The sequence below is a fragment of the Pelophylax lessonae genome, assembly GCF_965119305.1.
Source record: "Pelophylax lessonae genome assembly, chromosome: 6".
In the NCBI taxonomy this organism is placed as follows: Eukaryota; Metazoa; Chordata; class Amphibia; order Anura; family Ranidae; genus Pelophylax; species Pelophylax lessonae.
In genome coordinates, this window is record NC_138773.1 from 252364777 (window position 1) to 252381245 (window position 16469).

General features: G+C 42.4%; 1 protein-coding gene across 1 annotated transcript in view; it reads left to right on the forward strand.

Annotated features, from left to right (window-relative positions):
- The window catches only part of SLC25A12 (solute carrier family 25 member 12), a 236588-nt gene that overhangs the window by 56254 nt on the left and 163865 nt on the right, over nucleotides 1-16469 (forward strand). The window contains exon 3 of the mRNA XM_082260302.1: nucleotides 12668-12810. Coding sequence (XP_082116428.1) covers nucleotides 12668-12810 — 143 coding nt within the window. The remainder of the gene's footprint in view (nucleotides 1-12667; nucleotides 12811-16469) is intronic.

Genomic DNA, 16469 nt, shown 5'->3' on the forward strand with positions numbered 1-16469 from the left:
GATCAGTACAGGGCCAATCTGCACTGCCCAGACAGAGGGTCAGAGGTCCTGCAGCCTCAAAGGACAGTCAGAGTAGAATGAAAACTCCTCCTACAAGCTTTAACCAGACACTGATAGAAGTCACAAGACTGCTATATACTGCTGATGAGAAAAGGTATTTAGCAGTTTATATTTAGGCCCCTTTCACACTTGTGCGACTTGTCCTGTGACTTGGGACTGCAAAGTTGCATGACAAGTCGTAACCCATGATTTCCAATGAGTACAATTCATATATGTGCGACAGTCGCAACAACTTCAAAGTAGTCCCTGCACTACATTGGGCCGGTTTTAATGCGTTTTGAGGTCCATAGACAAGTCCAGTCAAGTTGCGTCAGAATCGCGCCACTTTTAGGTCGCATAAGTGTGAAAGGGGCCTTACTAAAATAATTGGATTTCCATGTTCTGTGTACTGTGGGGGAGCAGATATAGTGAATGCAGAGTCCTGGGTTTATTAACATTTTGAGGTGCAGTAGAACATGTCCAAAACGCATAAATGGACTCTATTTCTGTCACCTCAATTCCTGTCTTTTTAATGTTTTTTTGCTTTAATAATCTGTAGGCGTTTTAGCATTTTACATAATTCCTGATCTTTCTAAAATGTATTCTGTGGTAGAATACAAAACCCCTTTTGACATTGATCCTGTCACTTTCATGTCGCCTTGTAAAACGAGAGGCAAAATATTTGTATTTGAAATGAACGTGTAACTTGAGTTTCCCCTGTGCATTGCGAGTGTGCTGAAATCCGTCACTCTAATGGGAAGGAGTTCGTCTCCAACAACTGGCTATGGCAGCAACGGGGCCCCATTGCTGGGGTCTCACAAAGATTCAGTTCTGAGAAGTGGGCCTGGCCGGAGAAACGACTTATTTATGTCAAGGTTTACAGCCAGCGTTACATAAACATCGGATTCTTACTTTTCCGACTGTCAAAGTCTTTAGAATCTGATGAAATTAGGAAGATTTTGATTAGGAACATTCTTGTCAGTCAACATGTCTTGTGACTTCTGTGCGTTTTATTGTGCGTAAATAGCTTTCGTAGCAACAAAAAGCACTTTTCTATAATTACCATTATTACATGTGTTCTTAAATTGATGTTCTGGGTACATGTTGAGATGTTTGTGCTTATAAATTTTTTTTTCCATGCAACACAAAACGCATCTTTTTTGACAATATGATGAAAAAAAGAGAAGAGACACTGAAAATCAGTCTTTAGGCCTCATTTAAACTAGCAGTTGGAGGGTGTTAAAAACGTGCAATTGAGCTGTGTTTTTAGGGTCCCTCCAACTTCCCTCCATTAAGTTTCAACAGCAGAGAACTGAGGTGTTCCCATACCGTGGTCGTGATTAGCGATGCACCAAAATTTCGGTCGCCGAAAACTATCGGATGAAAATAGGGTTTTCAGTGTTCTGCCAATAATGGCTCCTGAAAATACCAGCGACTTTGCCACAATTTTACCTTGTTTAGGTCATGTAATTCAAAAATGCATAAAAAATGCTACACGGTAAATTTTTGCTGCACTCTTGCTGCGTTGTCAATGCATTTCAGTGGGGAGGTGCGTTTTTACAGGACTACACTCTCCTGTTTAAAATTCATCTCCACTAAAACTGCATAGCCTAATACGGCCCTCAAACTTTCCACTCGCCTGCTGACATTTTGCAAGTGGAAAATGATTGAGGGCCAGTGTGGGGCTGCCTCGAGAGCAGTTCTCCCGGCGATCGCCCAGGAGAAGAAAGAGGAGAGGGAGAAGAAAGCCGGCCAGATAATCACAGAGCGGGGATTGCCCCACTGTAACAGCTTTCATTTGAATTGCCGGTGCTTGCCGTCTCACACAGCACTGCTTCCTGGCCCGGCTCCTTAGTACGCAGATCCAAGAGGCGGGACTATGTGTGACGGCCGGCTTTCCACTTCCGCTCTAATCTCTTCCCCTGCACTGGTCCGGCTGCGTTGACGGGCACAGGTGAGGGTGCATTGAGGGGCACAGGTGAGGTGGCATTGATGGGCACTGATCAGGCTGCATTGATGGGCACAAGTGTGGTTGGATTAATGGACACTGGTGAGGCCTCATTCATGGGCACTGGAGAGGGGGCATTGATGGGCACAGGTGAGGCTGCCTTGATGGGCACTGGGGAGGTTGCATTGATGGGCACTGGTGAGGTTGCATTGATGGGCACGGGTGAGGCTGCATTGATGGGCAATTGTGAGGCTGCATTGAAGGGCAATGGTGAGGCTGCATTGATGGGCACTGATGAGGTTTCACTGATGGGCACTGATGAGGCTTCACTAATGGGCACTGATCAGCTTCACTGATGGTGCTGCATTGATGGACACTGATGGGCACTGATAAAGTTGTTATAAATATTTATTTTTGTAACTTCTGCATTCATGGAAAAACATTTCACAGTGTAATTTTATGAGATAATTTATGAGGGCATGTTTGGGGGCGTGGCAGGGTAGGGGTCTGACCACAAAATCTTCATGTAAACATATATTACTCAATAGCCACAAGTATGGGAAACTTGGGCTGCACTCGCACTTCAAGGGGTTAACTACTTATTTAGTCTAGGGGAGAGTTATTGCACTTCAACTTACCTGATCCTCCGCTCCCTTGGCAGATGGCACATATGCAGCCATGTGAAAAGTCTCATAGGCTATAAAGGCAAATCATATATATTCAATACGGTGCTTACCTTTTGCGCTGCAGTAAAATGGGCTGCATTGCACTATGAACAAGGCACATAGATATTGTTTTACTTCCATTCATCCAGTGCGTTAAAACGCCAGTTACTGCGCGTGTGAACGAACCCCTTGCATTAGCAAATAATTGTAAACAATGACCCAACCTGATCTCTGCTGTAAAGTGGAATCTCTCTAGCGCACCTTAGAATTATTACAATGTATCTCTTGTTACAAAGACGTAGGAAATTCCTGTGCTGCTCATGGCCGTCTAGTGACCATAATGGGGTATCTTACTAATGCCCATAATAATAGAACATTTGTTCAGAAGAGAAAATAGTCTAAAGAACGTTTGTCTTTTGCTAGTTCACTGCATGTACATGCAAATGGTTATGCATTTTTTATATATATAATATATATATATAAAAATAGACCCCTCAGTGTGAGCATAGACCGGTGATTCAGAGGTGTATTTTTGCACATTTGTACACAAGACTAGTAGTACAGAAGCTTCCTTAGGGCAGATTGCATGTAAGGAAAGGTTCACATCTATACATTTTTTTAGTGCATTTGTAGATCTACAGAAACACACTAAAATCTGCTTAACCATATCTCCTATGGGTCCCGTTGAAATACATGCAATTTTCTGCAATGCGTTTTTTGGAAAGGTGCATGGGCTTTTTTTTTTTTTTTTTTACATGCAGCAAACTGCATTTTTAGCTCCATAGATTTCATCCAAATCACATCTAAAACATCTATACATTCATTTTTTACACGCTTTTAATGTGTTTTTACTGCAAGACAACAGACATCTCCTCCTAGGAACATCAACACATCGCGTGCCATTGGCCAAATGCATTAAAGACGTGCATGAAAAAAATGCAAAAAACACACATAAACCTCACATGTATGGATGTGAACCTAGCCTTCATTGGCCCTATAGACTTTTACTGGCCCAATAGACATTGTGATTTTGAGGCGCTCCTATTCGTGTTTAAGGGTTTAAAAATGCACAATTTTGCCCCAAAAAAGCTCATGTACTTTTCAGACGACAAGCATCACAACGCTCAGGTGTGAACGGAGGCTCATTGAGAATTATGGGATTTTTTATCTTGAGCATTCTTTCACTTTGGGAATCACGCTCAGGTGTGAATGGGGGCTAATATAGCATGTCCCTTCATTCCTCAAAGGTTGTACAGAATAACTTCCTTCAGTCTCTTCTGATATGTTTTATCCCCCAGACCTTGCAGCATTTTTATTGCCCAGACTCCTTGCTTCTTATCAATATCCCAGCTGTCCTGATTTGCCCCAACATGTTTGTGCTTTGTGAATACATTGTGCCATCTATGTCAGGACATTGGCACGGCATGCAGCATACCACAAAGCACACGGTCCCTTTGTTTTGATAGAAAGTGGATGGAACTAAACCTTGCAGCATCTAAACTCCTATCAGTCACACAAAGGGCACCCCTCACTGACAGCATAGAGATCGGCTACAAAGTGATCCGCACAGACCAGCATCCAAAAAATCTGGATCACACATATTGGCAGCAAAGAGAGTTCGGCCAATGACACACTGACCCTGGAGGGTAACGCTGGCAGTATGTTCCAGGCTCTTATATCCGGCACCTGTTTTTTTACTATACTGAGCATGTCCGTATTAACTGACTACGCACAGCAAGGAATGGAACTCAATAACTTTTATTAATTTAAAGATAAATCAGCACAAGTCTGTACTCCCCTAGTGGGTGAATGATATTATCCTTCCACTTCAAGTGCTAGTGCTTCAAAGTGCATAATCAATCATATCTAAAATCAGTGCAAAAAAAAAAATATTGACTTTCTACTTATAGTGCAACAAGGTGTGTAAACAAAGGGCATAAACTAAAAAATATATACTCAGTGCAATACAAAAAATATTATAAATAACCTAATCAATTAATTCATCAATGAATACATATTATATATGTGCTAATCCAGTATAAAAAAAAATTCTATAAATTCCATGACCAATATTCAATAATTCATAAAGTCCCAAGTTAATATTTGAAAGTGGAAAAAGTGCCTATCACGTTGTACAACTTCTTCTGTGAACAATTTGTGCAATACACCCGGTGTGATCCTTCCACCGTTTCCCCCAAACTGACTCACCAGATGGGGTGGCTGCTAAGATTATAAACCAGCAAATGCGCCTCTATACATACAATTTCCAGCAGGTCGATTCCTATTCTTATAAGGATTGTTCCCGTCTTCCCCCATAGGCACTCATAGATGGATATATGAGGGTATGTAGTATTTTGAAAGAAAGGAGAATCCATATAGTGTAATTCCATAAAACTTAATTTATTTATTAAACAGAAATGGCACTAGGGATTAAAAACATTCATCCTATGCTCTGAAGCCGCGAGTATGAGTCAGACCTGCGCGGTGGTGTTTGGCATCCTGGCCCACCAGACGTGTTTCACATGACCAGAGCAGATTAAAAATAGTACACACCTTTTTTCTTATACATGGTAGGCAGGATAGGGGGCGGAGCTGAAGAAAGCTGAGCGGCACTGTGTGAAAAAGCCCTAACTTTTTTTTTTTATTCTGTATATTAGGATTTCTCAAGTAAGTAATACAATTTACAGAAGTACAAAAATAACCACCAAAACATATAGTGATAGAGGTTGCACAGAACCTCCTGCCCCCCGCAAACAAAACTCTACCGCTCCACACCCATCTCTGTGGATAGGCAGACCATCCCTGACGATACAAGAAGGTAGATCAACCCAGATAATAGCTGTGCATGCAAAGGGAGGACATTTAAGCTAAAAGTACGGAAGCCCCAAACCGTAGCTGCCCCCTCCAACCACAACACTAATCACTAGATCCAAGCACTCTCAAAGCAACTGAGGAGGATAACAAGCTAAGAAAGTGGAACACAGGACAGATCAACCCATTATAAATCAACTCATTGCCCTATCTAGCAACCACCCAAAATAAAAGGGAAGCCATGCAGGACTACCCATTTGTGTCTGTTACCGAGGTCCAGCAGGACTACCCATTTGTGTTAGTTACAGAGGTCCAGTAACCCCATACGTTCTCAAATTTCCTAGGACAGCCCTGATTTAGATATGTGGCCTTGTAGAATGAGAGTACTGCATTCACCAGTCCTTTCCAGGTGTTCACCATGGGGGGCCAGTTTTTTTCCCCAGTGTAGATTGATTGCTTTTTGAGCATAGAAACATAGTATACTCAACAGCGTTCTGTGGGCTCATATTCGCAAGTAACTCTATAAGGCCCAATACGCATACCGGGATAGTCAACGGGACAGCCAGAGTTTTGCCCATGGGTATGAAATGTATGGCATTCTTCCAGTGTTGTTGAACAAAAGAGCAGGAGCAAAAAACATGAGAGAAATCGGCCGGAGAGTAGGTACATCTCCAGCACCTGGTCGTGAGGCACTGGTAAATGCTCGCCAATTTAGCCGCCATAGAGTAGATATGATGAAGAGATTTATAATGTATCAAATGGTCTCTTGCCAAAACAAGATGTTGCAAAGGGTAGTCCCACACGTCGTCTCAGTCACCCCCCTGTAAATTACAGACAAAGAGCCCTAACTATTATATCAGCACATTCACTTTGTTCTCCCACTGTTCCAGCTTTAAAGTGATGGATACTTTGTTTTCTAATAAGATGTTAGTTACACTGTGACAACGGGTGAAGGTATATTTCCTGTTCTTAACTTAGTTATATTGTTTCTTTTTCTGGTGCGTAGGCACATCATTGGGTTTGGGCCGTATTGGAGGGGGGCGGGCGCCACCGCCAGGCAGGGTTGAACAGGAGCAGATTCTCCTCCCAGCCTCTGCCCCCTGTCATTTTCTTAGCAGGGCCTGGCATACAACAGGAGATGGCAAAGAACTAGATAGGGTGGGGGCAGGGCAGGGAGGGGGGTTGGGAAGGAGCTGCCAAAGTTTACTTTTCCTATTAACAAGCTGGTGATTGGCTGCTCAGACCACCTAGCATCAAACACCAGCTTGTTAATATGAAAAGTACCTCTCTCCGGTACTGTGCTCTGCTGTAGGTCTCTCTGCATCCTAAATCAGTGAAAGTGTCATTCAATGGTTTTAATTTTTTTTTTAAGGCTATATTATAGCATTAAAATATTTACTTAACAAGGCAGTAATGATGTGTACAGTGCCTATAGTAGCCAATCATATTGTATCCTTCTTTTATTTAACACAGTCAGATCAATGAAATATGCTTTATGTTAAAGTTGTTGTTAGTATTTATTTTTGTAACTTAATTCTGCATAAAACATTTAATAGTGTAATTTCATGAGATAATTTACGAGGGGGCAGGGTAGGGGTTGGGTGGGGCAGCTGGTGGCAAGTAACTCCTAAGGCCTGGTGTCACGTACTGGTTGGAGGCTGAGGTGCTGAGGGGGTTCCCCCTGTGGCTAAGTGCAGAGCACCCCTGGAGGTGGTACAGGGAGTGCAGTGCCCAAAGAAGCACGGGTTGCCAGATGCTGTAGTCTGAAGAACTGATCAACAGAAGATAGCTCTAACAGGCAGGATGCACTGTAGGGAAGGTGTGCTGATGTACTTGGTAGAAGGGCAAACCGAGTGCAGTACCAGGAGCCAGGCCAAAGGTCGTACACAGTGGATCAGTCAGGCAGCAAAACTGGATCAAGCTGGGGTCAAACACGGTAAGCAGGAAGTAGCAGGGTCGGTGAGCCAAGCCGAGGTCAACACAGTGGAGCAAGCAGGAGCAAAGTCAGATGTACAAACCAGGGGTCAAGCCAGGAGATCAGAAAGCAGGTCAAGGCTAGCCGGGTTGTTAACGGGAGGTCCAAGGATCAGGAAACACAGAAGCAATAAGATAGATAATCTAGCAATCTAGAGGTCTCATCAGCAGGTTTATATAGGCCAGTGGGCCCCAGCATCTGTCATGCTGCGTGCGCCATTGAGCATGTGCGCAAGCCGGTTCGCGCTGTGTGCGCCGTTGTGCACGGAAATCTGCCAGATGCAGCCATGATGAGTACTGGTAACATTGCCAGTTCCTTGGCCATTTCCCTGAAACCTGGCTAGTAGCTCAGGACTTGCAATTTTGAGAATATATACAGCTGCAAGAAAAGTATGTGAACACTTTGGAATGATATGGATTTCTGCACAAATTGGTCATAAAATGTGATCTGATCATCATCTAAGTCACAACAATAGACAATCACAGTCTGCTTAAACTAATAACACACAAAGAATGAAATGTTACCATGTTTTTATTGAACACACCATGTAAACATTCACAGTGCAGGTGGAAAAAGTATGTGAACCCCTAGACTAATGACATCTCCAAGAGCTAATTGGAGTGAGTACCTGCATAGTAGAGTTTCTGGTTAGAATTGACAAATAAGGCAATTCCCATATGTATTCCAATGGAACTCAATTTTTATTCGGGTTTAGTAACTATTTGATACATTGTAAAGGTTACCTATGCCAAAATTCTTCTGCCAGCAATGACCAAATCGGAAACTAACATATTGTTCTTTTGTATATTTAAACATATTCTCCTTGCAATCCCAAGGCTTAAAGTGATTGTAAACCATTTCAGCAGAAGTGACTAGCCTCAGGTGATACCCAGAGTTGAAACAAATCCTCCTACATAAGCTGTACCTGTTTATCTGCAGTCATCTCTTTTCAACATCAGCTCAAAGTGCAGAATTTACAAAACATTTTTGAGCTTCCAAAGGTAGATGGGGCAGGGATTTGACATCACACACTGCACAATTTAGAGAAAATACCAGAGTGTAGTCTGAGACCTGAGTGGAGGGAAGGGATACACCACTTGCTAAATAGCCTCGTAGGAGAACATGCACAGCTGAAGCTGTCAATCACAGGCTGTGTTCTGGATCCCTCTCCCCTTTACATGTGATTGCTTGGAGTTGGCATTACCTGTCAGTAGTGACTCATGCAGATAGAGGAATGAGACCACAGACAGAGATCAGACTAGGAACTTTGGACTAAGGCAAGGTCAGCGAGGATGCAATGTGGTAAAAAAAAGATCTAGGTATCCTCACATTGGCTAGTTACTGCCAGTGATAGGATCACTAGTGCAGTGTTTCTCAACCTTTTTTAGTCAAGGCACCCTTGAAAATAATGGACAGTCTCAAGGCACCCTCTACAATTATGGACAGTCTTGAGGCATCCCATCCTAAAATATAAACACTATTCTAATAGTTTTACATAATGCAGCAACATCCACACACGTAGGAGACCCAACGTTAGGTGCAAACTGGTACTGACTAGTATTCGTTTCTCTTCTTCCTCAGTTGTTCTCTTCTTCCTCAGTTTTTCTCCATCACTCGGCTAATGTGACCCCAAAGCTGATGGCAGGGGAGGGTCAAACAAGGATGCTATACAGACGACTGCCATCCTCCTGACCAACTGAGGATGTCAGTTGATGATGTCATGATGACCATGTCATTGCTCATTAGGAGGTTGGCAGCTAGAAGGTTGTAATGGTGCACAATGAAAACCTGTGGCTTTGTGTAACTAAAAGGCAGACTTCATCCACAGGCCGGCTTGGATACAATGTTTGGGCAGTTTTTAGGCATTTTGTCAAGGCACCCCTGAAGAAATCTTAAGGTACCTCAGGGTGCCTGGGAATCCTGGTTCAAAAAGGCTGCCCTAGTGTGTCATAGGCCTAAGAGTAAGCCATGTGTCTGTTAACTCAATCTATTGTTTGCATACACAACTTTCCTGGGCACTGATTCTCCAATCTATAGGTCACCCCTTCCTGTGCTGGAATATACCAACTCCAAAGTCCCTGCCCTGCAGTCTCCCTATTTACACCCACCTGTATGTGTATCATAAATGCAATCCTGCTAATGTAATGATGGGAATTCTGGGGTGGATATGAGATGTGAAGGGTATATGTGCTGAGTGTATTGGGGTAAATGTTAGGGAGCCCCCTCTGTACTCTGTGCTGTACATAACATACTCCAGATCCCCCCATTACATACACTATGAAGTATATCACAAACAGGGCTATCATGTTACACACATATTGTCTGTTCGCCTTTATTAACTTTATCCCTACCTCACTCGATAGTTAGGAGATGTTTTATGTAGTTAGTCCCACCCTTCTTCACCACATGTGCTGTATTCTGCTTGTGTAGAAACACTATGATTTTTTGATCTGACATTCATCTGTTATGATCTGTTATTTATCTTTGGATAAAAGCTTTCTACAATCTGCGAGATGTCATTTTGTATGGAGTCACTGTCTGCCAAGCTCCTGAGACTTTAAGTTAAAGCTATATCCCCACAACTGGATCAGTTCTAGAGATCACACTTTAATTACTTAGATTGCAGAAAGCATACCGTGAGCGGTACCACCCATGAGGTAAATTGAGGCAGCTGCTTCAACTGGTAGTCATGGAGGTCTGGCGGAGGGTGGCCCTGAGGCTGGAGTGTCCATATTGATGGAAATGGCCACCTCAGCACAGTTCTGGTCACTTACTCTAGACTGCTTCATGCTGAAAGTTGTCCTGTATATTTACCTCACGTTTGCTTCACAGTATTGTCATATTATTAGAAGTTATCTGTATCACTGGAATTAGAATGAATGGATACACATTTTAAGTACAAATGAAGGGAAAATGCTGCTAAAACTGTAACAGTATTAGAAATGACAAAAAAAAAAACATACCATAGTGGTACCATGACCACATCACAGTACAGTAAAACCTTGGATTGCGAGCATAATTCGTTCCGGAAGCATGCTTGTAATCCAAAGCACTCTTATATCAAAGCAAATTTCCCCATAAGAAATAATGGAAACTCAGATGATTCGTTCCACAACCATTTATTCATAAGTCCTTCAGTTTATAGTCCATATAAAAAGATTATAGCATTGCGATAGATTATATAACCATAAAATGTCCATCCACAAATAGCCCCTTCCACAAGGGGATAAGAAGCAAAATCCAGTAGGAGCTACAGAGTATCAAAGAGAAGAAAGGCGCCTCTAAGTGTAGCAATATGGTTCCATTTAATGAAGGTACAACATTTAGCAACTCACATGGTTGATGAATAAAACAGGCACATCTAAGTATGCAGGCATCCGGGGTAAAGCTGTCCACATGGACTATCTTCTGCACCGCCGGCTGCCAGTCTGTAATCCTGACCGGGAAGACCACCCTGCAGTAAAGGGATCTAAAAGCGAGGGGCAGCATGGAAGGGATGACGTAGATGGCGGTGCAGAGGATGGTCTATGTGGACAGCTTTAGCCTGGATGCCTGCATACTTAGATGTGCCTGTTCCAATCATCATTCATCACTCATCCATGTGAGTTGCTAAATGTTGTACCTTCATTAAATGTAACCATATTGCTACACTTAGAGGCGCCTCTCTTCTCTTTTATACTCAGCTGTGACTTGAAGCTACTTGTATATCAAGACATCGCTTGTAAACCAAGTCAAAATTTATTTGAAAATTTTGCTTGTCTTGCAAAGCGCTCTTAAACCAAGTTACTCTCAAACCAAGGTTTTAATGTAAATGAGATAATGTATAATATTTTTTACAGTAGAGCAGGGTACCATGGTCCCCATCTATTTTGTTTTTTTACTAAGCAGGTTTCACTTATTAAAGTTACATAAAGGAAACATACAGAGAACAAAAAACAACGAATAGTTGACATGGTATAATTCAGAGCATATTTGCACACAAGACAGGAGTCTACCAACATAAAACCTGAACTTGGAGGCAGAACAACCTTGACTATTAACATACAGCACAAGATGCATGTAAAACATTTCATTAGGAGCCACTCAATACCAAAAGAACATCATGAAGATGGGGAGTTAGGCAGGGAGGAGGGTGATTGTAGGAGGGAACGAAGTGAGAAGAAAAAAAGAAGAAGAAAAAATGGGGGGACATGCCCAACCTACAATCAATAAGATATCCCCCCAACAAAGTCTACTACTGGGATGTCCAAGAGAGCCAGACCTTATCATACTTCCAGTGGTAGCCACAGTTAAGATAAGTTGATTTATACAGCGGTAGAGCAGCATCTATCATGGATCCATTTACACAAGATTTCCTTCTTGCAATAATATAACCAAAAAGAGATTAATAGTTTCATATGGTGCAATCTTTGGACATCATCATTAATACCCAGAAGGGCAAGTTCTGGGATCACTGGAAGGCTTAGCTAAAAAGGTTCCTATTTTTTAATGTAATTGATCATTGACAATGGAAACCTTTCAAAGTGCAGCTACAGTATGATATTAAGATGTCTCCAGATGTCTATCTTTGCACTTTGCTATGTAGAATGCACTCACACTGCTGTATGCAGGGGTGCACTATAACAGCACAATGCATTTACAGCAGGGATATACCCTGTACTATTGCCTATAGCATAGATGTTTGGTAATCTGCACTGTCGTCCAAATAAGCCCTAAAAGATAATTGGGTTACTATGGACAACAGACACTGTACGCATGAGGTTTATTGGGTCTGATTGATCAGACTGCTTTTGCACTTAAATCGCAGTAAAGTGGCCACTTGAGCGTTGTGATCCCATGTGATATAATGACTTGAGAGGCCACTGTAGCAAAAACTGAAGTGATATTGCAGCCTAATTCATCAGGACCCTTGTTCCTTAAAAGTGATGATATCAGAATATTTTTTGAGATGTTACATTTGTCTCATAAGTGTAAGATGTACAGAAAGCAAAGATTTACATAAAGCCATACAGAATACTTTACTTTATTTCTCCATATTTTAATAGAGATTGAGATTTTTTTTAATAATGCTTCTTTTTTCAAGCAAGTGCATTATGAAATTATCTAAATGTTCTTTTGCAGAATTCCCTTTCTTAATGTCTACATAAGGATGTCAGAGCTTGTAATGTATCCTTTGTAGTGTTCCTGTCCATTAGCATGCTCATATTCCTTCCTTTGTGCTTTTCTCAGTATGCCAGTGTTAACAAAGATGGGGAAGATTACATGACGCCATCTGACTTTGTGCAGAGATACCTCAAGCTGCACACAGAACCTTACCACAATCCCAAGACTGTAGAGCTACTAGGAGCGGTTGCTGACCAGACCAAAGATGGGTAAGATTAATTCCACATCTTGCGTGTAGTAACGGCTCCTATGACAGTCGAAACAATTACCAAATTAAGATATTGTGTGATGCATGAGCCCCAAAAAGTAGGCAAAATGCTTCCTTCACCTTCCTTTGACTGAGCCAAATCCTCCTTCATTTGTGTCTTACATGCTCTCCCTCTCAGACACTGCAGATCACAGTGGGAGGGTTTCAACAATAGAGACAAAACTGTGCACAGGTCTAGGTGTGTCCATGTGCCAATTGACAAGCATCAGGCTTAAAGCGGAGTTCCGGCCACAAAAACATTTTTTCAATGAACATACCCCCGGGACAGTCAGGGCTAGTACATTCCACAATGGCTAGCCTCTGACCTGTCCCGGTTCGCACTTACCTGCAAGAAGAAATACTCACTTATAAAATTTCTTCTACGGCATTGCCATCTCGGATGTAGGCAGCTGAAGCCGGCGCGATCCTCTTCTGCGTCCTCTTCCGTGTCTTCTTCTCCCAGAATGCGCCTGCACCGGCCCCTCTCGTCACTTCCGGTGCGCCGCCGCATTCCTACACAGCTTCTGGGCATGCCCAGAAGCTGTTTAGCAGGGAATGCGGCGTCGCACCGGAAGTGACGAGCGGGGCCGGTGCCGTCGCATTGATTCCTGGGAGCGATGGCGTTCATCTCCCAGGCATCATTGCAAACCGGAAGTGACAGTGGGCCGTGGCCCCAGAGGGAGGAAGTGGAAAATAGGTGAGTATTTCTTTCTACAATTACAAGGTAAGTATAAAAAAAAAAAATAATCCTAACTATCCAATTCCTTTTCAGGTGAAGAAGAGCAAGCGGATGGCCACAAAATCGATTATGTCGATTTTGTGGCCGGAACTCCGCTTTAACAAAGTTCATAGCCGAGCCTTCAGAATCCCATTATTTGTAATTGTGCCTGCTCAGAGTTCAAAGCTCAGTGGAGTGTACGCTCAATGTCCAACAGTCAAAGAAGTATATGAGCTATTTTTTTTACCGTAATCGGGTATTTTTGACCCCATAGGCTTCTGTGGGAGAACTTGTAAATGCATAACCCGCATTTTTTTTTTACAAATTATGTTTCAAAACTCCTCCCCTACTGTAGAACTTACTTTTTCCCCCTTCTCAGGATAGGAAACAAACCGCTAAATCTTCCATGTGCAAAAACACTTGTACAAAGTTTGTAAAATGTAAAAAGCGTCCTGAAAGAAGCGTGAGAATCACCAGGAATATGTTGTGCTCATGCTGGTATGAATGCAGACTTTATTTTTTTATTTTCTTTTTGAATCAAGTAATTTTTATAAATTTTTGACAATACAAAAACAAATACTTAATACTGAGAGTCGGTTCACACCGCGGCGACTCAAAGTCGCCCGGACTTTGAAGTCGCCCGTGCAGCATGACTTCATCGCGGCCTGCAAACGACTTCTCATAATAGAAGTCAATGCAAGTCGCTCCAGCTTCGCCCAAAAGTAGTGCAGGAACCTTTTTCTAAGTCGGAGCGACTTGAGTCGCTCTGATTAGAACGGTTCCATTGTACAGCATGGAGCGCTACTTGTCAGGTGACCAAGTCGCCTGACAAGTCGGAGTAATGTGAACCGGCTCTAAAGCGTGTTAAAAAGAAACATTTCTGATAACAAAACAATGAAATAAACGTACAAAACAAAATCAGTCACAGCAATTTACAGACTAAATAGAAATGTTGATGGCAAATACTTATAAAAGTGAATCCTAACTTAATTTTTTAATTCGGTGTGGCTGTGTGTGGTGTGGCTCTGCCTGCACAGCTATGTCATTTATTCTGAGAAATCAATCAAACTTGTAGATGTCAATGGACCACAAGGGCATTTGATGTCAGTGCACTTGTAGTCCATTGATTTCTTCCTCCAGCCCCATAACAGAAGGTCTATACCTCCATGAATGTAGAGCAGGTGTTGCTGGCGAGCTGATGACTAAAGCCCCGTACACACGTACCGATCGTCGGCCGAACGATCGGCCGTCTTTTGTCCAGGGCTGTCGTGTCTGTTGAAAACTGCAAAAGACTGCACACGAATTTTGTCGGCCAACAACAGCCGACTGCAGAAGTGATGTCATGTGATGGTTAACTTTCCTTGTCTTTTTTCTTTTCTGAGCATGCCCAGTCTTGCAAATCTGCTGTCTGTCGGCCGAATTCTGTACTGACTGGCGAACAATCGGCCGTTCTGGTGTTGGCCAGCAAAAATTTTAATGTCTGCACGACAGATTCTTTTCGGCCAAAAGTGCGCTGTCGGCTGTCGGAAGCATCATACTAACAAGCCTACAATCGGCCGATCGGTCGTCGGCCGAATCTTTACGCCCGACAATCGATACGTGTGTACGGGCCTTTACATGAAACGTCAATCAAACATTGAGGAACTGAGCCTAAAATTGCTGTAAAATTACAGAATTAGTAAACACATACAAAATAACTATGCTCACCTTAGCAAGAATTCACTTCATAAATAAAATATTTGTACAGGAACACAAACTATTATTTTCAGTATCTATTTTTAAGTAAAAGAGTAAGTAAAAGAATGCAACATATCCCAGACCTTACCTAACTATTCCTTTACTCATTTGTACTTTGGTAAGCAGGGTTTCTCCTTTTTTTTTTTTTTGTTAAGTCCATTTGCAATTTGAAATTAAATGATACCATTAAACTTCAGTTACTTCCAAAACAGTAAGTTTTCAGTATCTTCATTTCTTCATTTTTTTATTTATTTATTTTAATTTTTTTAAAGCTGCCCAAGCAGAAAAGTCCATGCCCATCCAGAGGCTGCTGCTAAAGACCGCTGTGCTCTATATGGGAGCAGTGGTCTCTCTACAGAAGTATGGCCCCTGTTAAGTCACCACTATAACACTGCAATAAGCGACCCTCACGCTCACTGTAATGTAGAAATGCCAAGGCAGGGGACAAACACTAAGCTGTTCAAATGTTACTGTTTTTTTAACAGTAGAAAAAAATGTTACTGATTAAATGCACCCTGCGTTTATTAGTATCTTTTTTAAATGCATTACACTCACACACTTGTCAAAAGTATTGGGACACCTGCCTTTACACACACACATGAACTTTCATAGCATCCCAGTCTGTAGGGTTCAATATTGAGTTGGCCCACACTTTGCAGCTATAGAAGCTTCAGCTCTTCTGGGACGAGGAGTGCGTCTATAGGAATGTTTGACCATCCTTCCAGAAGCGCATTTGTGAGGTCAGGCACTGATGTTAGACGAGAAGGCCTGGCTCATAGTCTGCGCTCTAATTTATCCCAAAGGTGTGCTATTGGGTTGAGGTCAGGACTCTGTGCAGGCCAGTAAAGTTCCTCCACCCCAAACTCGCTCATCCATGTCTTTATGGACCTCTCTTTGTTCACTGGACCAAATCATTTGGTGGAGGGGGGATTATGGTGTGGGTTTTTTTTTTTTCAGGGGTTGGACTTGGCCCCTTCGTTCCAGTGAAGGGAAATCTTAAGGTATCAGCTTACCAAGACATTTTGGACCATTTCATGCTCCCAACTTTGTGGGAACAGTTTGGGGATGGCCCCTTCCTGTTCCAACATGACTGCACACCAGTGCACAAAGCTAGGTCCACAAAGACATGGATGAGCGAGTTTGGGGTGGAGGTTGGACCTTCAACC